This window comes from Sesamum indicum, linkage group LG9, assembly GCF_000512975.1.
Source record: "Sesamum indicum cultivar Zhongzhi No. 13 linkage group LG9, S_indicum_v1.0, whole genome shotgun sequence".
Classification (NCBI taxonomy): Eukaryota; Viridiplantae; Streptophyta; class Magnoliopsida; order Lamiales; family Pedaliaceae; genus Sesamum; species Sesamum indicum.
The window spans coordinates 857,672-883,728 of NC_026153.1; the positions used below are offsets into that span (position 1 = coordinate 857,672).

Here is a 26,057-nt window from a genome sequence, read left to right on the forward strand (position 1 = left end):
AAAATCATAATAATAATAATAATAATAACAACATAATAATAATAATAATGATAATAATGATGGTTGAACAATTCTAATTATTATTTTATTATATATATAATGAGATTAAAAAGTTTAACCTAATTCAACGATACACCGTCTTGAATGATTATATTTATGTTCTAAGTACGATATCTCGACATCCGTATACACAATAAGTCTAAAATTTTACCAAATGTATTTTTTTATAATTTTTATCATATCTAACGGTTTGATCTGAATTTTGATGGTCCGATTAACCCATGTTGTTCAACAATGTAAGATGATAGTTACATCAATGTTATACTAATATTTATAAATATATAAATTTTGCAGATTGTGAATATATACTAATTTCAACTATATCTATGTGAATTTTTATAATTTGATCTCATGATTTAAAATAATAATAATAATAATAATGATGATGATGGTTGAACAATTATAATTATTATTTTATTATATATATAATGAGATTAAAAAGTTTAATCAATAATTAAGATATTTTAAAATTCGGACCACCTGATTCATACGAAATTTAAATATATATAAGACTGTGTCCATTAGATTATATCAAACGATATGATTTAAAATCACATGACTTGATTCAACGATACACCGTCTTGAATGATTACTCTTATGTGCGAGTACGATATCTCAACATCCGTTTATCCAATAAGTCTAAAACTTTACCAAACATATTCTTTTGTGAGTTTTATCATATCTAACGGTCTGATCTGAATTTTGATGTCCCGATTAATCTATATTATTCAATAATATAAAATGATAGTTATATCAATGTTATACAAACATTTATAAATATATAAATTTTACAGATTGTGAACATCTATTAATTTCAACTATATCTATGTAAAAATTTTATGATTTGATCTCATAATTTTAAATATTAATAATAATAATAATAATAATAATAATAATAATAATAATTATAATAATAATACCAAAAGTCAAATAAAAAACCCCTCTTTCTCTTTCTTTTCATCGTTTCTTCTTCCTTTTTCTTTCTCTCTCTCTTTCTCTCTACCTCCATTCTTTCCCCTCTCTTATTTCTTCCCCAAACATCTTAGAACCCTAGCCCCCCAAATTCACGGCAACAAGAAAAGCTCGTCGGCAGCGACGAGGTAATCCTTCTCTCTGTTGACACAAGGTTGCTTCTGCAATTGACTGGTGCAAAATATCCTAAAAATCTTATCTTACAAACTAAAATTTTAGAAGTTTTACAAACTAAAAATATTTGGAATTGCTTTTGCCGATATCACCAACGAAAAGTCCGTTTTTGCTGTTCTGTTGTTGCTTGTTGCTGTTGTTGTTGGTTGTCGCTGCTGTTTGTCGCTCGCGTTCGAGCTCGAGCTCGTGAAATCGAACTCGAGTTCGAGCTCGAGCTCGAGCTTGAAGTTACAGAGTCGAGTCGAGCAGCTCGACTCGTTGCCAGGGCTAAAAGATTTTTATTTATGTTGAGAGACGGCACAAACTCATTTGATCTGCATTCCAGTTTGCCTGATGGAAAATTATGATCAAACATTGTAATAGAAACCACAAGAATTGGGCAGGCATTGGCATTGCTTGTAAACAAAGATGTTATATCATATCATCTCATGAAATATATATACATACTCATTTATAGATGCATATTTAAATTTGAATTTTCTTTTCTAGAATACTTCTGAAATAGAAAAAATATTTTACATCAACTATGATCACAATATTATGTTCTTTTTTTTTCATAATTATTATACATTAGATCAAATATTACTATTATATTCTTATATCATGTCCAAATCACATTTAAAACCATTTTTATCTCCATTAGATCATTTTATTTGATTTTTTCTCATTATGATGAGATGACATCATAGCCTTATTATTTATTTTTCTGGCTTCTGCCCTTACTCACTTTTTGCTTTTGCTTTTACTGGAGCAGTTCAACACATTTTTGGCTACATGGAATTTCAAATCAAACATACAACCAACAGAGTGATTTAAAATGGTAAATTAGCCCATAAATTTTGATTTCTTATTATTCAAAAGCTCTTTTCCTTTCTATTCTTTGAAGATTTAGGAATCGGAAAAACTAAAGACAATTAGGGACACAGAATTCCTAATGAACCATGCGCGTTTTCTTATCCGAATATTAAAGTCCACTGGATCATTGGCTTATTAGCCCAAACGTTGATGGGCTATAGAGCCCAATTCATCTTTCCGTAGGGCAAAGCCTAAAAGCCCAATCCAGTTTCGACAATGGGGTCTGCCGAGTTAACTCGCCGTCGTTCATTTCTCACTCGTTCTGGTCTTCAGCTGAACTCTTCTCGACTGATATTGATATGGATGGAGGGCCCAACTTTTGTGACAGCCCGATAGCGACTCGCCCCAAGCGTAATACTCGCCTTCCAGCCCGATAGGAGACACAAGGAACCTTAGTTATGTTAGTAGACGTGAGGAACAAAGAAATCAGAAAACAATTCAGCAGAAAAGATTTCGTTTCCGTTACTCAAATATTCCGTTTGCTCCGACGTACGTTTACCGTTCGCAATTTTCCGGCAGGTTTTGGCCGGTGCCTTTATCAGATGTCAAGAAGAGGATGAAAGCCCTTATCCTCTGAATGCGCAGAGGATGCACATATCACTGTCCCTGTAAGCTCTCATTCCCCTCTTTTAATTTAAGTATTTACGTATTTCTCCTGCTTGAAGTTCACATATGTTAGTGGTAATAAGCGTTTATGTATTGAGTGGTAACAAGCGTTTATAATTACAATTAGTTAGTCAAGATTTTATCTTTTCAGTGAATAAATGAAACCCACGTCTGCCTTGTTATCAATCAAAGGAGAGTGAATGCTAGTAGTGAAGAAATCATCAACACATCTGTAATTTAGTTTTTCTTTCAGCTGTTAATTCGCCCCAATTAATGCTCTCAAGTTTTCCTTTCACTTTCAACTAATGCTCAATCTTGAAGGAGAGCGTGGGCCTTTTTGCATGTTTACTATTATAATCAAGTGTTGTTCTATTGCAGGTAAGGTCGAACCTGCTGGAGATCATTCATATCATTTGTGTATGATTCAAGTTGGGTTGCAGCAACTGTCAAGGACTGCTCCATTTGCAGATTCTTTAAATTATTGTTCAAAATATATGGTCTCCACTTAACTGTTGTCTGTATATCAGAGTAGACGAGCATCTGGATATGGTAAATTTAGCCAAATTCCAGAGGTCTTCCAGCACCATCCAGTTATTTCAACTGATTCAAACACTATATCCAACTCTTCCAATATCTGGATGTAGTCATTTTACATCGATGTCGAACCAGAATCCTGATTCTTCAATCTCACTGTCAAGTTCAGAGCAGAGGGTTGCTGAACACCATGTTGCAATCTTTTGGGATCTGGATAACAAGCCACCAAAGTCATTTCCTCCATATGATGCAGCGATGAGGCTAAAGAAGGCTGCCCAGAAGTTTGGATTCGTCAAATATATGATTGCTTATGCCAATAGACATGCATTTAGCTATGTTCCCCCGTCAATTAGGGCACAAAGAAGAGAGAGGAAAACATGGAATGAGCTAGAGACCAAGGGTGTTGTTAAGCCAGATGAACCACACATATGCCGAGTTTGTGGGAGGAGATTTTATACGAATGAGAAGCTCATTAATCATTTTAAGCAAATTCATGAGCGTGAGCAGATAAAACGGTTGAATCAGATAGAGTCTGCGCGAGGGAAGAGGAGGGTGCAGATGGTGGGAAGGTATGCTATGAAGATGGAGAAGTACAGAAATGCTGCTAGGGATATTTTGACCCCTAAAGTTGGGTATGGTTTGGCAGATGAGTTGAAACGAGCAGGGTTTTGGGTTAGGACGGTTTCAAACAAGCCACAGGCAGCAGACGTTGCATTGCGAAATCAAATGGTGGATATGATGGACAGAAGACTCGTTGAATGCTTGTTTCTTGTATCCGACGATTCAGATTTCGTAGAGATTTTGAAGGAAGCAAGACTGAGGTGTTTGAAAACAGTGGTTGTGGGTGATATCAGTGATGGTATTCTCAAAAGGACTGCGGATGCTGCATTCTCATGGCAGGAGATTATGATGGGGCAGGCTAAGAAAGAGGCTGTTTCAGTTGTTGGAAGGTGGAAAGACCAAAGTGTGTTGCAAAGATTGGAATGGACATATGATCCTGAAACAGAGAAAAAGCTGTATTATTATGAAATTGAGAGTGAGGACTCTGATATTGATTGCATTAGTTCTGGTGAATATGGCTCTCTTCTGGATGCGGAAAACGATGATGCATGGTGGGTACTGGAGTCCAAACTAAATAATTAAAAAGACCTCCTGAACGATTGAAGTAATTATTTGATGACAAAGTGTTTCATTCTGACAACTTTAACAGACTCTGTTTTGTGTAGTCCTGAATGCTCTGACATTCTGGAAGGGAAAGTTGCTTTACTGTATCTTTCAGACATGGAAACATCTACGTCATTCTTGTGTCTTACATTAACACGTTAACGTTAGCAACTTTTTTGTGCCATCACAAGCATGATCCTACTCGATAGTACTACGAGTAATGAGATATAGTACTACTGGCAATGAGATAGATGGAATGGGCAACAGATGTTGGTCAGGTGGTTGTAAAAGTTGGCACTCTTGTTAGAATATCAGATAATTCTGATAATCGGCTTAATGCTCATCTGACAGAAGATTTTGTGGGAGGTCCTAACAATACTTTCCAACTTGCAATAAACAGGGTCTTGAAATAATTAAGATATGTACAAGTATATTCGCCGAAGTGAAATTCTGTTTCTTGAACTTGTAGTCAATTTCGCAAGGTTAATAGGATGAACTTTAGCTGCTTTCACTTGTAGCTGATTTAGAGCTCAACCCAGTTTAACAGTTCATACAGAAGAGACTGCAATCAATGTCTATATTCGTATAGTTAGTTTTATTTGCATTTGCACTGTAAATGACTGGGTCTATATCTTTGCTATAACTGTATAATGCTAGTGCAAACACTCCTCCTTTCAAATATCCTGTAAAGTAGTAACTAAAATCCAAAATTTGTATATGCACTTAGTGGTGAGGTGCACATTAGCAGTAAGATTACATCCATATGTTTCTGTGTTTTCCCACTCAATTCATATAAATATTTTCCAGTGAAATCCATGACAAGATGTCTTTCTCTATCCAACAAAATGGCCAATTCTTGATTTGTTGGATTTAAGATGTAAAATGCTATATTTTTTTGGTAGAACTGTAGCAGAAATTCTTGCTCCTACACTATCCTTCTTTGTTATGTGCAGATATAGAAACTGCCATGAATTCTGCAATGTACAAAGTTCAACTTGTTACAGCGGAGACATGAAGGATGTTAGGTTTTAAATGGAAACTGACAGATTTGCTGATGCAGGCCGTTGCTATCGACTGATCCTCCAACTTAAAACGCATTCATGGATAGCTCACTCTGGAGAAGGTGCTTTTTTAATTGGATTAACGTAGGAAATAATTGGCATTAATTTTTTTGTACTCGAAATAGGCTAAATTGGCTGGAGCAACTTTGGATTAGGTAGACTTGAAAGCCTAGCCTTCATATACACATCTACCTTCTCTATTACCATTAATGGGCAAATTAAGGCTTTCTCTGCATGTATCTGTTATACACACACATCTTTCACAGGGAATATGTAATATGATACATGATTACAGTAGGAAGAAATCGGGGGGAAGGAGTCGTTCATAATATGCCTTATTCTCAGGGGTGTCAGAGTAATTACACTGTTAAAGTTGTGTTAGTTCGTAACTACAAAGTTGCTTTGCTTTAATATCCAGTGTGATGGCAGTTAGGACTTTTAATGTGAAACTTAATTGCTCCTTGAATGTAATGTGTTAACCAACAATGTGAGCAATGAATGAAGCCTATTAGCAGATTGTGGTTGCAAATATTTACTAGAATGTTCATTCTGCCAGCAAGCTTCTTGTGATGCCTTCCCCTACAATTAATAACATTTTCTGGCCTGAGTTTTAATTAACACTTGTGTTTCTACCACACCCCTCTTCCTCTTTAATACGGCTCAATTCATTTCTCTAGTTTTTTGTATCTGTCCCTCTTTGTCAAAGGTGGAAATCCATAACCAATTTTGAAATTTAAGAAAGCCTGTTATTTTCTATCTCTAGTGTTCTTGTTCTATATATAGCCCTTTGAAGCCATGAAAGTAACATCAAAAACACTACTCTCAGAATTCTTCCCTTTGTCTGCCTGTTAAAAGGTACAATCTTGAACTAATGAAAATTGTTGTTTCCTTCACTGTTTCATTGGATTATCTTGATTGTTACAGTCTGTTATTTTCCTGTCTGAACTTCATTTCTGTTTGATACCTGTTGAAATGTATAAGCTTGAACTAATGAACGTATGTTTGTTTCACTGTTCCATCGGATTTTGTTAATTGTTGTAATCTGTTGTCTTCTTGTCTGACATTCACTTGTTGTTTGATGAAACTAATATACAGGTTGCAAGAATGAATTGCAAAGCTGAGAGCTCGAAACTTGAGCTGAAACTGAAACTATCCCCACCAAGGGATCGTCGGCAAGTTCTTTCACCTGGTGGTTCTATTGCTTCCAACGAGTCATCTCCACGAAGCTCGTGTGTGTCCCGAGAAGCGAGCCCTGAGGAAGCAGGATGCCTTTTCGGAAGATGGGAGACAAGTCCCATGATGCCGGTCGGCTGCCCGAGGTGCCTAATGTATGTTATGCTATTGCAGGAGAATCCCAAGTGCCCGAAATGCAAGAGCACCGTTTTGCTGGATTTTCTGAATGAAGATAGTACTAGGAAACTCAAGAAGTGAAGTAGCAGAAATTAGCAGTTATGTGTTTGAAAAAGATTCTTGGTTCAGTGTTTTGGTCACTCCTTTTTCTTCCCTTGAATTCTTCAGTTTTTTTCACCTCTTTTTTCACATTTTTATTCTTTTATAGTTTCTTTTCATCTCATTTTGTGTAATTCTTGGATGAATCGATTTTAATAGAATCTGTACATCTAAGATTATTGGATAAAAAACACCGAAAATGTGGTCAGAACCATCAAGCACAGTACAATTTACGTGTTTTACTTACTGTCTCAATATTTAAATTTTAGGGATAATTACAACCTCCTTCCTTGAGGTTTTATATAATTACATATCGACTTCCTGTGAGTTAGAAAATTACATCTAGCAACACTGAGTTTTGCTTCCGTCTAATAAATAAATTTTTTCGTTAAACAAATTCATTTTTGTCTATATTTACAAAAAATTCAGAAAAAAAAAAGAGTCTATATTTCCCTCTGATTGACTTATAGCTGATTGACTTATAGCTAACTTATAGCAAGTCAAATAATTTTTTTTATGACTAAATTACCTTCATTCGTCTTAACACATTAATACAAGGAGGTAGATTTTCACCATTATAAGGGTAGTTTAATTCGAAAAAAATTTATTTGACCTGCAATTAATCAGTTTTAAGTCAACGAATGGATAAATATCAATTTTCATTCAGTTTTTTTATTAACATCAGTAAATTTAATGAATTTTGAAGCAAACATCAAGCTGCTAGATGTAATTTCCAAACTACAAGGTATCTACGTGTAATTATACCAAACCTAAAAAGAGGGAAGTGTAACTATCCCAAAATTTTAATGTTGTTTTATTGGTTACAAATCTCCTCACAACCAACTTTGGTGTTGAACAAGGCAGGTGAAAGTAAAAGAGACGATCGGATAGGCTGTAGTTTTCTGGACGATTTTCTCTAGTCATATGTTAACCCCAGAAAATATAAAAAGAAAATTTAGACCCTTTAAATAATGTGTTTATGAATTTTTAAATAAATAAATAATAGAGACATATGAAGAAGCTCAAGTGACACTAAATGCAATAAAATGCAGTTGCAGCAAACCTTTCTGCTATAAATAATAAAGGTGTAAAAAGTTAATGGAAGTTGGTTCACTTCACATGCTTCTTGGAAGCAACCAATAGCCATCAAATTCAAGCATTCAATTGCGCACCACTATCAACATTTTCAACTAGAGATTAAGTTTTAGGTGCCCCATTAATAGTTAGGGTTTGGGGGGTTAAATTGAACCCCTCTAACAGCTGTTGATGGTAGTAGAAGAATGTCTCTAATAACTTCGGAATAAATTGTGAAAAATATTCAAATTTAGTTGTAGTAAAAATTAAATTTGTTTGAAGATTAAGTGAAAAATATATTTTAAAAAAACCCCTTATATTTACAATTTTAAAAATAATTGAAAAGTAATACAGAATTGCTCATAATTTTTACATAAATCAACTTAACTTGTGCATTTCAAAAGCAAAAACTATTAAGTTAGAACACTCTTCTTAGCTTATTTTTAACAAAATATTAATAAAGACCCTTTAAATTCAATTACGATAAGGTCTGAATTTTACAGATGTGTAATTATGTTAGTATTCATAGTTTTGAATGTCAGTTTTTAATGGTGATGACTAATTTCTAAGCAACTATACCAATCGAACTTTTATGAACTGGAAGGAAAGTTTAGCGTAGGTTGTTTCACAATCATTACAGAGAGCTTAGAGAAAATTAGGACGGCTACCATATAAATAAGCAATTTAAAGACCATCGGCTCAAGGACTGATTTATTTTCTCAATGCAATAAACATTAGGTCCGGGCAGCTTACAATTATTGCACAGCTTTGCAATAAAAAAATCAAATAGCAGGCTTCAATCTGAAAACTTATATCAATATCATCTAAGAAACACTTTCAACATGCAGAGTAAAGGAGAACCAGGAGAAGGGCACCTTGCTAGCGCTAGCACTCACAGAGCAAGACAACAAAAACAGCACATTAAATAAAAAATAACCATCTGATGATAATTTTCTAGGGTTGATGACCAACTTAAGATTGTAGACTTTAATCAGATTCAAATGGACATGAGACAGTATACAGCAAGATTCCAACCATTAAGCAGCAACCTGACCAAAGAGGCTCTTCCGTATCTGCAATCAAATCAAAATGATTTAGACCAAGGATCATGGTTAATAACTTCACGAGCAATCTGAAGATGCACCATAAAGTTAAATCCTAATCATCAGCTAAAAATATACCAGAATAGTAAAATGAAAATTTAGTTGGGACAATGATTACATGTCTCTTACACGAATCCAACAGTATGTAGTATGTTACATGATGAAGAGTACTTCATGCATAGTAAAGTGTAACATGCAACATGAGGTACACTTCACAATTTCGAATTTTGCAAAGCTTCAACAAGAAGTAGATTTCCAGATCAGATACCGAGAAAGGTAAATGTGACGAGAATAAGGTGAATTGTGGGTACCTCTGGCAACTTTTTACGGAACACAACATCCAGTCTAGCATCAAGAGTGTTCTCAAATACAATCTTCCCATCTCTAGATGCCAACACAACACCGCCCGAGCTGGAAACAGAAGACATATAAAAGAGTCAAGCAAGATGTCAGCAGCTTCCAGGTTCCAACTCAGCCAATGCAAGAGCTCAAGCATCTCTAGAGCTTAGATGTCCACATTCATTGACTATACCCATCAAAGCAAACCAGTCATTAGAACAGTTGAATTACCAGAAAGGACCATGTGCATTGTGATGAGAAGGAGGGGGTGGAAGGTGAACATTATCGACAATGATCTCAGGAGGGTGCACTTTTGACTTCTCTGCATACTCATCCTTTGCTGATTGCAGGACAGACTGCACCAAGTGTACATCATCTTCTCGACAGCGCAATAAAACGGATGGCTCTTTCAGCCTCAACAAACTCTGAGATGCAAAAAATATATTTCCCAACAAAAGCAATGGATGATCAGATGGCAATAAGTTGGGTCTGAAGCCATTAAATGAAAATATGAATGACATTTTTCCAACTTAAACTCAATTTTACATTAAGGAAATTTTATGACCACTAATGCATCATAGCAAATATGAATAATTGAAACAAGTAACACAATAGTAGATTGGAAATTTAATCCGAAAAATTAAGTCCATCAATATACAACAATGGAGATTCAAAGGATCATGCCACATTCAATTTTCTATGCAATCTAAAGATATATACATTGCATCAGGGCTCAGTTTGCGCAACCTGGACAATGAGGTCCTTCAAAAGGTCCTTATAGTTATGATGATTGTGGCTAACATTCAAAAGCTCCTTTGATGCATCCTCCTTCATGGCATTGACCAAATCATCCTGAGCTTGAAGAACCTTGATTCGAGAAGCATTCAGCTGCATGGAGTACTCACTACAACATACCCAATTGCATGGAAATTTTAATCATATGATATCCAAAATCAGAAAGATCACAGGACATAAACTCTATAAGTTTTTGGGTTTCAATAGGAATGAGTTACATAACCACCAAGATGTTTCTCCAGAGGGTTTAAACATCAAATACTCATAAAGAGCTATAGCGTACAGATTCCCACATAAATTTCTCATGTCACAAGAGTTTGAGGACATGATCAGGAGATGACCTTTGAAAATTCTTGATGTAAGTTCTATCGAGATCTCCCAAGAAAATTGGGGATAATAAAGAAATTCAGCAGAAAATTAACACCACCATCAGCGGATCAGCAATTAAATACCCGCTTGATTGGATGTACTATTCATATTTCTTTTCATAATAATATTAAATTTCACAATATTCCGAATAAAATCGCGAGAAAATATTCAACTTGTGCTTCAACCAAACACACCGCAATTTAATAATCAAAGACACAAACAAATTAAAAAAAGTTTACATTTTTTTGCGAACTTGAACTTGTTTTTCTTTGCGCTCATACTCTTGTCTGATCTTTTTCTTCTCAGCTTCCACCAACTGCAACTTCTCGATATTGAATTCCTACACCAACAGCAAAACTCTAAAAATAGCGAAAACCAAATCATACAAAAAACCTAAATCAAAGGAGTCGGAACTCGAAATAGGTAAAAGTAGTACTTCTTCGGCAGAGACGGAGATCTCGTTGGCCTTCTCCTCCGCTTCCTGGCGGATGAAGCGGACCATCTGCTGGATTTGCTTGGAAACGTCAGCGTCGTTCATTTTGTCGGATCCGGATCGGGTTCTGACAAATCGGATTTGGGTTTTTCTCTTCCTCTGGAGAAGACTAGACGCAACTGGAGAGAAGTAGTTTGTTTGGGGGATTAATTGGCACGTTAATGGGAGTGCTTTACCCTTTAAATATATAGTTTCCTGTAACTAAAGTCGTGGTGTGAAGAAGCACGTTTTATCCCTGTACACCGTTTCTAACTGCTTTGATTTTTTTCATAAATAATTTTTTAAATTAATTTATCCTTATTATAACTATTCTAATTTGTAACAATTTATTTCAGATAAATTTTAAATTACTTGTAACAGTTCCAAGTTCTCGTAATACTATTAGGTGTTGGAAAATCAACAATCTAAAAAAGAAAAAGAAAAAAACAAATAAATCAATTAGCAATAGCTTGAGCCAAATATTTATTACATATGAAAATAAATCATATTCTAAAAAGTGTATAACAAAGGTATCAAATGAATATGGAATGATAGTTGTTATAAGCAATGTAACTCCACATTATGAAGAGTAACTAATGTCCAAAAAAGATACCATAAAACTCAGAACGTGAAGTAAAAACCATATATAATTCCAAAGTTGGAAGTCATTGGATCCATCCAAATGTGCACATAACAGCAGGGTCAAAGTTGTCTAATCACTACACACATTTATAAGCTGTGTTTGGAACAGAGAAAAAGTAGTGGTGGCTGGAAGTCCAAGTCAAGTTTCAAACACAAGTACTGTATATTCATCACGTTTTGAGTTGTACTTTAATACAAGTTGATTATAACCACAATGTCTGTTTTCTTTAACCAATTTCTTCCACTGATGAAAAACAACACTCTCAAATATACACGTGTTTAATTGATGGAACCATGATAATTTAATGGTTGAATTATTAATTTTAATGAAATTGTAGAACGTGGGGACTGTACATATGAATATATTATAAATTGGGGGTCTGTTTACATTTAGATTGATGATGAATTAAATATGAGATGAAATAAAATTATTATATTATATATTTGCATCGATAAAATTTGGAATAAAATTGATTTATGCTTACCTATAGTATATATTTGGGATAAAAAATTGTGACAATTTTTAAAACTATCTTCTCATTAAAATTCATAATCAAGATTTGTCAGTAATTTAAGATTTGTGCCCACGCACACAAGCCCTGTTGGAGCCATATCATATATTTATCAAGGTTTATAATAACCTTATGAGGTTAATAGCGAACCAGAACATTTACAAGTAAAAGAGCGATGAGGCCGGATGTTTCGCGCAATTACTTGAAGTAAACATAACCTTATAGTATAATAGATGTACAATATCTTACCTACTTGATTAATACTTTAATACCATTGAACCAAATAACATTTAATCCTGGTTGATTTTTTTTATGAGGATATTTGGTTAAAAAGTATCTTATAAAGATATTTTTAAGATTAAAAAAAAGGTTGGAGTTTATCTTAGAAAAAACTCATAATTAGTATAATTAAAATTAAACTAATTTATTAAAATATTAAAAATAAATTATGAACTCTTTATATATATATAAAATAAGCTCACTCAAACACCGTGTTAGTCTAAGTGGGGCCAACGTAGATAACAAGGGAAAAGATGGGATGTTTGACCTATCCAAAAATGCGTATTGAAGAGCAGAGCAGGCATATGTTGACGCACTCTCTCTCCTCTCTTTTTCTCAGCAGCGCCACACCACTCCACTCCGTATTTTCTCATGTTTTTGGTCAAACGCGTTCAAATCAGACGGGTCTATATACATACATATATTCATCAATTATTGCATCAAACTTTAAGTTAAAGAGCTCCCTCCCCCTATTTCCTTTACTTGTTCTTTTCGATTTAATTAATGTTGTAAATCCTATTATCCCATTCCACCCCTCTTTCCCACCTCTTTCTTCTCCTCGATCCTTTGTATAAATACCTCACTCTTCTCATCACCATTTCACCACTCTAATTCACTCAATTATCCAAACTAGTTGTGGATTTCAGTACTGCGGCCCCATGACTTCTCACCACCTTAAACCTAACAGTAACAAGCCTGTGATTATCCGAGAAGTGTGGTCCGACAACTTGGACTCCGAATTTGAGCTGATTTCGGATCTTGTTGATAGGTTCCCCTTTATCTCCATGGATACGGAGTTTCCAGGAGTCATCTTCAAGGTGAACTCTGCCCGTCACGGCCGTGGGTCCCGGAGGCCCTCTCCTGCCGATCACTACAAGACACTGAAGAAAAACGTCGACGCTTTGAACCTCATTCAGCTCGGCCTTACACTCTCCGACGCCGCCGGGAACCTACCCGATCTGGGCTCCGGCGAGCGCTTCATCTGGCAGTTCAACTTCTCCGACTTCGACGTGACTCGTGATCTGCACGCGCCGGATTCGATCGAGCTCCTGAAGGCGCACGGGATCGACTTCGAGAAGAACCGAGCTGCCGGGATCGAGTCTTGGCGCTTCGCGGAGCTGATGATGAGCTCCGGGCTGGTGTGCAACGATGCCGTCAGCTGGGTGACGTTCCACAGCGCGTACGACTTCGGGTACCTGGTGAAGATCCTCACGCGCCGCTCATTGCCCGGTGGCTTGGGCGAGTTCCTGGAGGTTCTCAGGGCGTTATTCGGAGACAATGTGTACGACGTCAAATACTTGATGCGGTTCTGCGAGAGCTTGTACGGGGGGTTGGAGCGGGTGGCCCGGGCGCTGGATGTGGAGCGGATAGTAGGGAAGTGCCATCAGGCGGGGTCGGATAGCTTGCTGACGTGGCATGCGTTTCAGAAAATGAGAGACGTGTACTTTATGGCGCAGGAGCACGAGAAGTACGGTGGGGTGTTGTATGGATTGGAAGGGTATTAGGATGCGACGTATAAATTAATTTGTGGACAATTGATCACTGCTTAAAACTAAAGTAATCTATTCTTTTATTAGTTGAGATTAGTGTACACAGTTAATTTGAGGCTACATCCAATTCCAAAGATTCAAATATTAAGAGTTTTGCACTCAACAATATATATTGCTGATATTACAATGTTTCCATCATCAATAATTTTATTATGGCCGTACATCTTTCTACTTTAATTTTACCATCTCATCTCATCTCATAATATATATATATATATATATATATATATAGTTTGGAGTTGTATCATAAGTTCGTACCACAATCTTCTAATATTCATATCAATCATAATAACAAGTTGAGGCTTATAAGATATAAGGGTGTTTGGTATAATAAGGTTTTTTATTGTTAAAATTATTAAAATAGACATGTATACTACTATAATCAAATAAATTATATTATTTTTTGACATATTTTATTTTAAAAAAATTAAAATGCTTTTATAAATAGTACACATTAGTTTAATTTCAAATAAAAAATTTAATAGATAATCTTTTTACAATAACAAAAAAAGATGACGAATTATTACCTAAACTTTTGAATAAAAATACTATATACATTCATGCTAATCGAATATTAGTATAGATAAATAGCATATGTTTTCTTTGTTAATGCAATGCCTATTGCTAGTCGTATAATTTATAATTTTTTTAGTAAATATAATATCAATATCAATCTTATTTTTATTTGAATATAATAATTTATTATTAAACAATGAATTATTTTCTCTTTTTCAAATGTCAAAAAAATTAAATAGTAAAAAAAGTTTTATAAATCCTAGAGAGAGAAAGTGAGTGAGTGTATGAATAGGGATATTTTTATCTTTTGACAAAATAATTTTATATAGCTTATAAGATCTTATAAAAAAAAGTTAGAAAAATTAATTTTTTTTAAAAAAAAAACTTATAAGAATTAAAACATCTTATTTTGAAATTTATAAACTCTTTTAAAAGAAAAAAAATTTATCAAATACTTTCTTTGAGCTCATAAACTCTCAAACATCTTATAAAATATTTTGAGGAGCTTATAGACTTAGCCAAACACCCTCAAAATATATATTAGCATTAAGTTATAAAGTAGCTGTGTGCAAAAAAAATATAAAATGTCTGCGAAAACATAAATAGGTACAACACGAGGCAACTGGATGTTTAATAAAACTAGACAGTTATTAATAATTGTCTGTACTCACAAAAACTATAATTCAAATTTTTTATTGAAAATTAATATATATTACATCTCATATATATATATATTTATTCTATTATATAAAATTTATGTCATGATTTATATATCTAAAAAATATATATAAACATATAATATAAATTTATAACAAAAAAAAATTGAGACCGCATGGAAGTACGTAAACAGTTAAAGTAGACGAACATGTATACATACACAGATTGTGAGTGTTTCCCTTCCTCTGGGCACTTAAATCTGAATTGAATTAGCATTCAATTCCATCCCAACTATATCTATCTGTATATCAATCTTTTTCACTTATTTTTCCACTGTATTTTGCCCCACCGATTTAATGTCTTCACATGGCCACCCCACCGACGCACGGTTGATCATCATCTAAGTTCCGTTGTTAGAATTAAGAGCACAGCGGAGGCGACGCCGTGCCGCTGCATGTGACAGGGATGCCTCCGTTATTCCATATCTCCATGAACGCCCGAAGGATGACCTCGTGGTGGCGAGGCGAATTCAGCTGCAGAAAACAGTGGAGAAGCTGTTGAAGATCGTTGCTTGAGTAGATTCCTTTCTCGACGATCATTTGAAGCATCGATTGCCGGAAATCTTGATACGGGTCGTCGGAGTCTTTGACGACGGCGAAGGTATCCTGGATTTTGGGGTAGGGGCTGACATTTTTGGTGTGATCATGTTCATGTTGTTCCCGGCTTCGGGAGTACTGGGGGGTGGTATCGTCGATGTTGACGTCGGAGAAGGTGGTGGAGGTGTAGTCCTCATCGTGGAGGATGGAGATGGACTGCCCGGAAGAAGGCGGACAATGGGTGGATTTCTGATCGGAGGAGGAGGTAGTGGACTTGGGCTTAGGCTTGGGTTCAACGATATCTGTTGCCTGCTTCCCGCAACCACAGCCGCCGTTTGCTTTCAGCAAAATGCTCTTCAACTTAAGTATTTTCTTGGAAGACATTGTGTGTGCGGCGGAGATAGAGGCGGCGGCCGGCGACTGTGGTTTTTTGATTAATGAAAAATGTGGATTTTGGAGATGGATGAAATTTAGAGAGATCTCTCAAACTTGGTTGCAAGGATAAGAATAAAAATGGAAATCAAATGATGGATATATATATCTTAAATAAGGTTGAATTCTTTTCATGTTGATTATGATATTTCTTTATTTTTGTGGACTTGTAATTTGGAGTTAGTAAAAAAGTCTTGTTTTCTTTAATTTGATTTTTTCAGCATTAACTAAATGCTATTTAATTTTTTATTTTATTTAATATAAAAAAACACGTTATATTAATAAAAAAAGTATAGAATAAAAATTTAAACTAAAAATCTGATCTACTTCTTCTACCTCCTCAAGAAGCAATTCTTTGACCTAACACACACAACTGTTGTTTGAAGTATTTACAAACAACCCCCTTAATATCAATCATATTGCCAACTAATGATGTTCAACTTAATTCCCCCTTGTCCCAACACTTTGATTATCACCCACAACTGCCTTGTTTCACATAATTTCACTACATTAATAATCACGATACCATTCATATACATCAACACACTAATTAGCAGAAAAACTCCAAAACAATTGACAAATAAAAGAATAATAAACACCAAGAATTACTTCCTCAACCCAAGTTATATATGCAATTCATATACAAGAGCATGTTGTTAGCACAATTAGCGTACGTACTAAAGCAAAAACAAACCAGTTTGTTAGAACTTCCCTAATAATTTATTCCAAAATCTATGAATCAGACACTTATCATTGGAAGGACTTTGTCGAGGGCGCAGCAGCAGACCAGACATGGGTCGCAAGTATAGCCAAGCGGCACGTCGCACGAGGGGATCCTCGATGGCAATGTCAATGTCGGAACATATGGGTGGTCGATGGGTGGATGCGTCGATGATGTCCTCTAAGGAAGTGTATTTTGGGGGAGACCAATGCTCAAAACTTAACTCAGATGCTGAGGTTTCTGGTTCCTTGTACTCCATTTTGAGATCAAGATTGAAATAGACGAGGGCTTTGCTAAATATATCGCAAGAGTTTGAGTTTGGTGGTAGAAAAGTTATCCTATAAAAATCTGATGTCTGCATCTCCGAATCCTGATAGGTTTTGGATAAGTAATGGGATACTCTAATTTAAATACAGTTTGATTCAGTCGAATATTGATGTTGCTTGATTCTCTAGGACACTGTTTTGCAGTGTCCATAATATCTGAAACAGCTAGCCCATGCATGGATATGGTGAATTAATTTTCAAGGTAAAATAATTATTTTCTAAATAAAAAAAAATAGAGGGGTCGATTTCACTTATTTGAAACAAATATTTTCTAGTGATGATCTACGGTTGAAAATAATAATAATTAAGATTAAAAGTTTCGTTGCAATAAAAAATCACTACTTAATGTTAATGTAAGTGCTAAAATTTTAATAAACCAACAAAAAAAAAAGAGCCATGGGAAAAAATAAAAAGATGTGAAGCACCCAACTAGGTGGCATCGACTCACGTTCAAATTTCATGACTCTAATTTGTAATATTTTCTTTTTTAATTTTTTTTAATATAATAAAAAAGGACAAACTTGTTATTTATAAATGTTTAATGAATTAGAATTATGCTAAATATAATTTATTTTGACAAATATATAGTTACAAATTTTAGATAAACTAATTATTTAAAGGGTAAATTAAATAATTGCGAGGGTAGTAAGGGAAATTTGATCCGGGGTTTAGAAAAGGGGTGGAAAATGGTGTTACTTGTCACGCTATGGGTCTTGATGTTGTGCAGTTTTCTTCGCCACTAGAAAAATGCAAACAATGTTGAGATAAAGCAGTTGCTTTTGGGTGCTAAGCAATGGCCACATTTTTGCAAATCCCTTGTCAGTGCCTCAGTCACAAACCTCTCTCTTCCTCTACTCCTCTCCAAAATGGTAGAATCAGCAGATTATGCAGCTCAATTTCAAGGCCCAGCTCTGGTTACAGCAGGCTGAGGATTAGAGCTGTGAAGGAGAAAACAGAGGGGATGAAGAGTCCCACTTCTGCGGAAGAAATCACCAAGAAGTATGGCCTTGAAGCTGGGCTTTGGAAGGTGCTGTTTGCTCTTTTTGTGTGTTAATTCTTTAACCATGATATGATTTCTTGATTTTGCTAAGTGGGGTGGGGTAGGGTGATTTTTGCTTGCTTGAGTTTAGAGATTTGTGTTTCTGTCTGTGGGGAAGATTTTTCATCTCTCGTTTGAATATGGAATTCGGGAAAAATTGTTTAGGCCAGAATAGACTGTGAGAGCATTTGGTTTCTTGAAATTAAGTAGTTGAAGGCTGCTTAATTAGTAACTTAGTTTGTCTTAATCTTTTGTTTTCTTGAGGGTGATAGCTTTGATGAAAGTTTGAGAAATTTCTCTGTAAATCACATTGCTGTTAAATTTGTCTACTTCATTTAGGACCTCTGCATTAATCAAAGTTCAGAGTTGGCTGGATTTCATTGTTTTCAGGGCTGTTTCCTGATAATGTTATAATATTCTTAATTCATATTGTACTTTTGCTGCATTTGATGTTGTTCTTGAGACAGTTCTTTCATCTTACATAATCAATATGTTGTGCCCATTAAACCCCTCCATAGTTGATGTTCTGTTTCCTCATTATTACATAATCAATAAGTAATGTACTATGTTGTGCCCGCTTGCACTTTTGGAAATTCTATGTAGATATTTTCCTCGACAGAAGAAGACAACGAAACCAAAGATAAGTCGTCGAAGGGAGACCAAGCAAAGGAACTCCTGGCAAAATACGGAGGAGCTTATTTAGCCACATCGATCACTCTCTCCTTGATATCGTTTGGGCTATGCTATGCTCTTATCAGTGCCGGAGTAGATGTACCAGCATTGCTGCAAAAGGTAAATTTTTTTCCCACATGAACCAAACCTCATTTCTTGCTACTCCTATAGCTAAAATGCAAGAACATCCACTGGATAAAGCATTCATGGATTCTGTGGATGTTGTAGGTTGGAATTTCTAGTAATGAAACAGGGGAAAAGGTAGGGACTTTTGCATTGGCGTATGCTGCCCACAAAGCTGCTTCTCCAATTAGGTTTCCACCTACGGTAGCTCTTACTCCCATTGTTGCTAGTTGGATCGGAAAGAAAGTCGATAAAGAGAAATGATTCACGTTTGTGGAACCAGTTCTCCACTGTATAATGTCGCAATTTTGTTGCAAAAAAGCAGTATGTATGTATTCTCAACTTCAGGATAGGTATTATTGCGTGGTACTTTTGGTTAAGAGCTGTGGTGCAGATTGTATCTATAGGGTCACAGTTGGAGAAACACCATAAAAACAAGGGAACTATCAACATATTACAAAAACTACTCCTACTTTCAGGATAATACATCCTTATGTTGCTGACATTTTTCATCACATTGATACCACGTTCCACTTTAGGAGTGTTTTTACTACACTAACCTCGAATTTCAGTTGCTCTTCAGCCATATAACTTGGTCATAATTGAGGGAATGTTCGTGTAGTAATTCAGAGAACTAGTTAAATGACTTGTCAAAGCAGGCAGCCCAAAACTAACTAGTTAAATGATTTGTCAAAGCAGGCAGCCCAAAAACTTGTCTTGCACCGCAGAAGATGGAAGGATTGACCCTGCTGGGATTGTTACATGCATTGAGGACAGCGATCTGATATACAGACACACAAATATACATACATAATTCCAACATTTCATAAGATACGACCTGTGAGAAATGAACTCATTCGAATACACTGAGGTCAACTAAATGCATAATATCCATTGTTACTATATTGCAAAGATCCTACTGAATCTCCATGGTGGGAAGCTACGGAGCACTAAGTTTACTAGTATACAAAGCATAAGTTCTCATTCGGATATTCTGCCACAGGAAATTTCCAAACAGTAAGACTGTACATGAAACACCCGTCTTCTTCATACTCTGGCAGATTTGCTTGCTAAGTACTCACAAGACAACATAAAATGTCTGCATCATGCTCTGAGCATAATCATCATTTTCTAGGCTATAAATGTGCACCTAAATCTTCTAAAACAGACATTGTCTTTGTTCAAAACCTTACCTGGTCTGTTTAACTCCCTGTGTTGCTGACAGAGGGCGTTGGCATTGTACTTGGGAGTGGAGCTGGGGGTTGTGGTGTACTTATACCAGCAATAGCATAGTCCTCATGTAGTGTGTTCAAGTTATTCCAGTCGACACCAGCTATAGTATGTGGTTATGGAATGTGCTTATATATTTAAGAATTAGAACACAACTGATTTCCCTCCAGAGTTAGGATAACTACTGATAGTAACCCTCCCTGTTTTGATTAACAAAATTACCCCTCTAAGTTTCCGTTTTCTGAAAAGAATCTTATGGTTACCTACAGTTTGGAATACGTATCATCTCGTTAAATTTCCAAGGGTTCTACCTGTTCAAATTGAATTGGGAGGTATGTTAACTTCAAAAACTTGGAGGAGAGGTCTTGATAATTTCAAGAACGGAGGAAGTATGGTCAACAATAAGACTATTTTCTAAACAAGGTTGTGGTAATTAACCAAAAAGAGCATCCTAAACAATGTATACATAGAAAGAACACTAAGTTTTAGGATACGTTCTATGCTCCACATGTCGGTGATACTTACATCCGCATCTGTCAATAGCCAATAATCAGCATCTCTCTGCAAATGTCAAAAGAAAACTATATTTAGCGATGGAATAATCACAGTAAATGAAATTTGTATATTTGCCAATCTTTTCTGTGACATTAAACAAGGTCAGGCAAGATTTCATGCTTTCCCATATGGTATTGTCTACAATATCAGATCACCCAAAGATTTGTAGCTCTTATAAGTATCAAATTCAAACTGAGATTTTTCCAATGGAGGCATTTTAGTAACTCACACATCTCTGGATCTACTAGAATAATAACATTTCTCCATTCTTTCAAGTGATGACTTACATCAACATCTGGTATGATCTTCATCAGTCCACTCACAAAGTCCTCTGATGTACTCGCGTCTGAGCACATTCTTTGAGTTTCTATTCCCTGGATATCTATCTCATTTCCCGTAGTCTCCTCCATTGATGCTGGTGCAAACGCATTCTCATCCCTGCTTGATGCTTCAAAAACGTTTGGTTGTGCTTCTTTTATCTCCTCAAATTGACTAAATTATATAATAAGCAAAAAGATGTGAGAACTCCAAAAAGAAATCACTAATTTAGAGCAGACATCAGTTGGCCAAACTCCATCCTTCTGAAGTTAAAGTTGCATACCTTACAAGGTAAACATCTATGGGTCCCATGGTGCTTCTGAGAACTATACCGAATCGCCTCTGTGGATAATCTACAGACTATAGGAAAGAAACTAACAGGACTTTCATGCACAACTACGCCAAAAGCTTGTAAATCCAAATTATTAGTAGCAGAAAGAAGAAACATTACCTCATTTGGGTAAGGAACTTCTAAAGTAGTGCCATGTGGTGCTTTAATTGCTATCAGAGTTTCATTCTGGCAGAAGGAGCAGAATCATTTTTTGATATTTATCTACAGATGTATACAGTGGGTTAAAATTAAAACCGCATATGCACCTGGAAGCAAGGTAAGTTTTTTATGTCTTCTTCAGTAACAAAAAGCCACCTGGAAAACAGATCAATAAAACACATCGAGCTACAAAACAAAGATTAAATAATAGTAGTTCATTGAGACGTATAATTTGTGTTACTTTTGATTGTTTTCATCTTCACTTAGGCCTCTCAACTTTTCCTGCATTTCTCTGGAACAAGAAAACATATCAGAAGACGGCTTGCTCGAAGAGTGAATTGGGGAAAATGTGTAAATTGTCACAGACTAGCTGAAGCATCATCTATGACCTTATGCATTCGTCTAATCTGTGCTCCTCCATGTTCAAGTTTTCTATTTCGTCCTGAACAGGAACAGAAAGTTGATCAGTATCAATATGCTTCTCGATTTGGATTTCATATTCCATATCTCAGTCATGAGCATTATGAATGACGCAACCATGAGACAGGGTTTTAATGTATCCAACACAAGATCAATAAATGCATAATTCAAAGGTCACTTTGAATTGCAGTTAACAATCAGAGACATCATATAATTTGATGTAAACAATTAGAAATTAGACCTAAAAACATCATAAGTAGGGGAATTTTAGTGCAACAAATTCAAAAAGCCAAAAAGGAAGAAACTAGCGCAGACAGCACAATACCAGAAGAGCAGAATCAGGGAAGAAAATGGCAGCGTGAATGCCGATAAGCAGTTTATTCTCTTTTATATTTATACCTGTAAAGCAGAAAGACTGTCATCATCTTCCCCTGGTTTCAAGACATCCACCCCCCTATTTTCAACTTTATCCATCAGTACCTTGTATTTTCTTGTTGAGTCTCAAGAGAAAATAAATGCTGAATTAAAAGTAACTTCAACCAAATTTGGGTCATACTTCCACTGGATTCTGTTTTTGAGTTTCTTCTCTATAAGACCAATTCCTTCAAGGACATTAGTTATATCATATATACGTCTCTTCTGAACCTGTTGCGGAAGGGGAAAAGAAAAAAGACGAAATTCTTTTAGCTGCTAAAAACCTATTCGAATGTGAAGCAAAAATTGGAAGCACAATCACCTCTAATGTATCTGCGGCTTTATTCAAATCAAGGATGCCATCTTCTGCAAGTTTGATCAGATTAATGAACCTCTTTGTTAGGAGACCTGAAGGAGGAAAATGCAGTTCAATGAGTTTATAAGCGGATGAACCAATTAAAAAGATAGAAGGTAATTGATCACCATGGGAAAATAGATGCATCAAGAAAGAGGAAAAGGAGACGCGAATACAAAATACCAGGGGTAATATTTTATACCTAAAGAGCTATCGTAACGACAGTTACCAACTAGAGTGAGATTATTGCCAATGGGAGAACCTGCAAAGTAGATGTTTATCAGATATCTACAAATTTCCAACAAGAAATCAGTTTATGAGACAATATTGGGTCCTGGGGATGGGGTGACGGGGAGCATAGCTATTCCTCAACTTTGACAAGAACATTGTAAATAAGATTTAACTCAAAGCTAAAAATTGATGATAGTGATTCTCACCAATATTAGCCTTAGTTGTCCTAGGAACCTTTTGGGCTTTTCCTGACACTGGTGTCCGAGGGAGACCTTTCATGACACCAGCATTGCCAGGACCCATATTTCGCTGAGCAGATGCTGCTTCACATTGTGCCATTTCACTCTTCTGCTTTAGCTAGTGGAGACAAAATAACAAGTCACAATAGAAAATAGCATATAATTAATCTCAAGTGAATTAAGTTTACCTTGAAAGAATAAATTATGTACTGTAACACACTCACTTCCCTTGAAAAAAATTATGTGGTTTGTATTGATAAGAATCACAGACTTTAATAAGGCTTCTACCAACAACATTTTGGTGTAATTTCGAGGAGCTGTCTTCTTCAATAGGGGTTAAGAACTGATTCACACATCTTATGACAAACCCAAGCAACTTAATATCATTTCTACAGCAGTCTCTTGTAAATTAGCAAATGCAGAGTGTTTTACTTTGTGGAAGAGGAGTATTTAGTCAGGCTTCACGACCAAAGATGAGAAATAACTATCAAGAGCCAAAACATAGACCGTAGTAACTGAATGAGGGCTGTGAAATAGCACCTAAAGCTGCTACTTTTCTGTAATTTCCCATTGCTGCATCCCATGAAAATTTTCAGTGAAAAAATTTGCAAAGTTAGTCGATTTATCACAATTGTTGGAAAATAAAAGCAATATCTTAGAAACTTTCCTCATTAGTGATTCACAATTTCATTTACTACTTGACAATGACGACTACTTCGTTGCTCTGTTTACATTTTCACTGAAGAAAACTCTATGCAAACTGGTCTTTCGATTTTCCACAGAATGAGAATGGCAGGAGGTTAATTGCTAACTATGTCAGGAGGTTAAAGCATGTAAATTTAACCAGAAAGAGCACATGGAGCAATCTAACCCAGTCAACGCCAAGCTTAACACTTCACAAGAGTCAAATAAAACCTAAAGAGTTAAAAACATGAACCAGAGGAAATGCACGTATTTAAGAACGAATGAAGAGAAGAGAAAGAGCTGGTTACTGGAAATGCTTCAAGATCGCAGAGATCATTGTATCCAGTCAAACTAAACTAAGCAGCTAATAAGCTGCATAAAAAATGCAATCTTGATGCTAAAACAAGCCAATCACAGACTGTTCAAGCATAGTCTACCTTTATTTAAACAACTTAACTCCAATGCAGCTCGTGTCACCGCAGCAGGAAAGAAAAACCAACCTTCACGATTATACAGAATTCATTCCTCGAATACCCGTTTGGCCCTTAAATTTAATTCCTAAAACGCATTTGATCCATGGTACTAACATCAAACATCCCTTCAGCTAAATGTAATTCCTATATCTCAAGAATATGAATCAGATCCTAATCTTATCTGCATTAACTATGCCATTTAATGACAAGTAACAACTTCCGTACAAACACAACATAAAATAAACCAAAAAGCGCTAAAGCCTCACAGGAGGCGTCTTTACGAAAACGGCTTCCTCAAGTACTCGATTGGGCTTCCGGTCAGCAGCAGGAAACTCGTGGTAGTCAACGCCGACGCCTCCTCCTCCGAACGGTGGCTTCATGGAAGCGAAAGACAAATGCTTTCTAGAAGTCTGTTGCCGCATGATTCAATCTTTCTTCAAGCCCAGAAAGTAAAAGAAGAAGATGGGGGGTCTTCTAATACCCAACCAAATCTGATCTCCAAGCGTCGATCTTTGGGGGGTTTGAGGAGAAGAAAAGAGAAGGGAAATTAAGTGGGTAGACAAAGTTGAAAACCGAGGAGGGAAAAATGGAAATTGGTGAGAAATTGTAAGTGGAAGAGATCTGATATGGAGCAGAGGAAAGAAGAAAAAGGAGGGAAAAGAAGAGAGCGAGGAAGTAAAGAAGGAAGGAGGGAGTTTGTTCGGATATAGATGTGGAGGGAACCACTTCCTCTTATTCACCTACACGCACGTATGCATACACACATACGTATATGTATATATACGTATCACGTATATAAATACACATACATAAATTTATATTATAAAATACACATTATCACATAATTGTACACGATCAAAAGTGGTACCTAGAGAATAGAAATAGAGTCTGTTAATGTTAATTCAGCGACAAATTTAAAACTAAAAATTTGAGAGAGCAGAGAAATTAGAGTTTATGTTGGTACGGGCTATTAAAATAAATAGTGGGGCCAATATATAAAAATAAATACAACTTATGTGTAATGTTAATAGAATTCTAAAATTTATATATAAGAATTTTAAATTTATGAATAATTTTGAAAAGAATTACAAAACTTGCCACCCCCCATTCCCTAAAGATCTGTCCTTGGATTCGTGTAATATTTTTTATTTTCTATAATTCAAACTAATTGATTGCAAACATTAGTTTTAGGATAAATATATATTATTTATCACAAATCAAATTGGATTTTTTTAAAAAAATATAGTAAGTTTGAGTACACAAAGAGAGAGAGAGGGGGGAAGAAGATTCGCGCCTTAAAAGTCTGCACCGTTAAGCAGGCCATCTTTTGGCGCGTAATTCCCTTTCAACTGACGCTCGCCGTACAGTCACAGTTGGGCTGGGCTGCTCCCTTAAATAGCCCAAGAATTGAACCACTTACGTCTATCATCATCCAGCTTAATAAATGATATTAGTCCTTGTATTTTTTGTTTTAGATTTGGGCTTCCCCACTTGATTATATGAAAATCCCATCTTCTTGAAAAAAGCTATAAAAATGGTAGAATTGGGTTTTCCAT

The 26,057-nt window shown here is 35.6% G+C and overlaps 7 protein-coding genes across 13 annotated transcripts; 4 read left to right on the plus strand and 3 right to left on the minus strand.

Moving 5' to 3' along the window:
* LOC105170049 lies at window positions 1,011–6,656 on the plus strand. Of its 6 annotated transcripts, XM_011090639.2 has the most exons (5): window positions 1,011–1,160; window positions 1,961–2,669; window positions 3,046–4,313; window positions 5,426–5,488; window positions 6,522–6,656. In XM_011090639.2, the coding sequence occupies exons 3-4, from the start codon at window positions 3,214–3,216 to the stop codon at window positions 5,454–5,456; spliced, it is 1,131 nt and encodes a 376-aa protein (XP_011088941.1). In that variant the 5' UTR covers window positions 1,011–1,160; window positions 1,961–2,669; window positions 3,046–3,213; the 3' UTR covers window positions 5,457–5,488; window positions 6,522–6,656. The 6 variants fall into 6 exon arrangements, with proteins under 6 accessions (XP_011088941.1, XP_011088947.1, XP_020552334.1 ...); XM_011090645.2 differs by lacking the exon at window positions 6,522–6,656 and having other exon boundaries at window positions 5,319–5,451; XM_020696675.1 differs by lacking the exons at window positions 5,426–5,488; window positions 6,522–6,656 and having other exon boundaries at window positions 1,961–2,026; window positions 2,335–2,669; window positions 3,046–4,978.
* LOC105170235 lies at window positions 6,399–6,857 on the plus strand. The gene is made up of 2 exons (XM_011090907.1): window positions 6,399–6,422; window positions 6,522–6,857. Exons 1-2 carry the CDS (start codon window positions 6,399–6,401, stop codon window positions 6,855–6,857), a joined length of 360 nt encoding a protein of 119 aa, XP_011089209.1.
* Window positions 8,628–11,214, minus strand: LOC105170050 (V-type proton ATPase subunit E). Its single transcript, XM_011090646.2, has 6 exons — window positions 10,992–11,214; window positions 10,795–10,895; window positions 10,139–10,295; window positions 9,623–9,816; window positions 9,364–9,463; window positions 8,628–9,022 (listed from the first exon to the last, which is right to left on the minus strand). Exons 1-6 carry the CDS (start codon window positions 11,091–11,093, stop codon window positions 8,987–8,989), a joined length of 690 nt encoding a protein of 229 aa, XP_011088948.1. The 5' UTR covers window positions 11,094–11,214; the 3' UTR covers window positions 8,628–8,986.
* Window positions 12,913–14,171, plus strand: LOC105170051 (probable CCR4-associated factor 1 homolog 11). The gene has a single exon (XM_011090647.2). It carries the CDS (start codon window positions 13,120–13,122, stop codon window positions 13,963–13,965), a length of 846 nt encoding a protein of 281 aa, XP_011088949.1. The 5' UTR covers window positions 12,913–13,119; the 3' UTR covers window positions 13,966–14,171.
* On the minus strand, window positions 15,603–16,163 carry LOC105170236 (transcription repressor OFP6). Its single transcript, XM_011090908.1, has one exon. It carries the CDS (start codon window positions 16,161–16,163, stop codon window positions 15,603–15,605), a length of 561 nt encoding a protein of 186 aa, XP_011089210.1.
* On the plus strand, window positions 17,976–19,516 carry LOC105170052. The gene is made up of 3 exons (XM_011090648.2): window positions 17,976–18,285; window positions 18,901–19,089; window positions 19,198–19,516. Exons 1-3 carry the CDS (start codon window positions 18,052–18,054, stop codon window positions 19,354–19,356), a joined length of 582 nt encoding a protein of 193 aa, XP_011088950.1. The 5' UTR covers window positions 17,976–18,051; the 3' UTR covers window positions 19,357–19,516.
* LOC105170053 (transcription factor E2FB) lies at window positions 19,432–25,238 on the minus strand. 2 transcript variants are annotated; one of them, XM_011090650.2, is made up of 15 exons: window positions 24,768–25,238; window positions 23,312–23,462; window positions 23,077–23,136; window positions 22,842–22,927; window positions 22,662–22,750; window positions 22,505–22,559; window positions 22,075–22,127; window positions 21,927–21,977; window positions 21,793–21,841; window positions 21,647–21,712; window positions 21,479–21,555; window positions 21,165–21,369; window positions 20,817–20,883; window positions 20,286–20,425; window positions 19,432–20,162 (listed from the first exon to the last, which is right to left on the minus strand). In XM_011090650.2, the coding sequence occupies exons 1-14, from the start codon at window positions 24,921–24,923 to the stop codon at window positions 20,295–20,297; spliced, it is 1,296 nt and encodes a 431-aa protein (XP_011088952.1). In that variant the 5' UTR covers window positions 24,924–25,238; the 3' UTR covers window positions 19,432–20,162; window positions 20,286–20,294. The 2 variants fall into 2 exon arrangements, with proteins under 2 accessions (XP_011088952.1, XP_011088951.1); XM_011090649.2 differs by having other exon boundaries at window positions 19,432–20,425.

Excerpts from the sequence above, each read along its gene's own strand:
- LOC105170049 (XM_011090639.2), top strand. The coding sequence starts at position 3,214 with ATGGTAAATTTAGCCAAATTCCAGAGGTCTTCCAGCACCATCCAGTTA. Across the intron at positions 4,314-5,425 it reads GCGGAAAACGATGATGCATG|GCCGTTGCTATCGACTGATC; the intron begins GTGGGTACTGGA and ends TTGCTGATGCAG.
- LOC105170235 (XM_011090907.1), top strand. The coding sequence starts at position 6,399 with ATGTATAAGCTTGAACTAATGAAC. Across the intron at positions 6,423-6,521 it reads ATAAGCTTGAACTAATGAAC|GTTGCAAGAATGAATTGCAA; the intron begins GTATGTTTGTTT and ends ACTAATATACAG.
- LOC105170050 (XM_011090646.2), bottom strand. The coding sequence starts at position 11,093 with ATGAACGACGCTGACGTTTCCAAGCAAATCCAGCAGATGGTCCGCTTC. Across the intron at positions 10,296-10,794 it reads GTTCAAGTTCGCAAAAAAAT|TGAGTACTCCATGCAGCTGA; the intron begins GTAAACTTTTTT and ends GGTATGTTGTAG. Across the intron at positions 9,023-9,363 it reads TCCGTAAAAAGTTGCCAGAG|ATACGGAAGAGCCTCTTTGG; the intron begins GTACCCACAATT and ends ATTTGATTGCAG.
- LOC105170051 (XM_011090647.2), top strand. The coding sequence starts at position 13,120 with ATGACTTCTCACCACCTTAAACCTAACAGTAACAAGCCTGTGATTATC.
- LOC105170236 (XM_011090908.1), bottom strand. The coding sequence starts at position 16,163 with ATGTCTTCCAAGAAAATACTTAAGTTGAAGAGCATTTTGCTGAAAGCA.
- LOC105170052 (XM_011090648.2), top strand. The coding sequence starts at position 18,052 with ATGGCCACATTTTTGCAAATCCCTTGTCAGTGCCTCAGTCACAAACCT. Across the intron at positions 18,286-18,900 it reads TTGAAGCTGGGCTTTGGAAG|ATATTTTCCTCGACAGAAGA; the intron begins GTGCTGTTTGCT and ends AATTCTATGTAG. Across the intron at positions 19,090-19,197 it reads TACCAGCATTGCTGCAAAAG|GTTGGAATTTCTAGTAATGA; the intron begins GTAAATTTTTTT and ends TGGATGTTGTAG.
- LOC105170053 (XM_011090650.2), bottom strand. The coding sequence starts at position 24,923 with ATGCGGCAACAGACTTCTAGAAAGCATTTGTCTTTCGCTTCCATGAAG. Across the intron at positions 22,928-23,076 it reads TCGTTACGATAGCTCTTTAG|GTCTCCTAACAAAGAGGTTC; the intron begins GTATAAAATATT and ends TTCCTCCTTCAG. Across the intron at positions 20,426-20,816 it reads CGACATGTGGAGCATAGAAC|CTGGTGTCGACTGGAATAAC; the intron begins GTATCCTAAAAC and ends CACATACTATAG.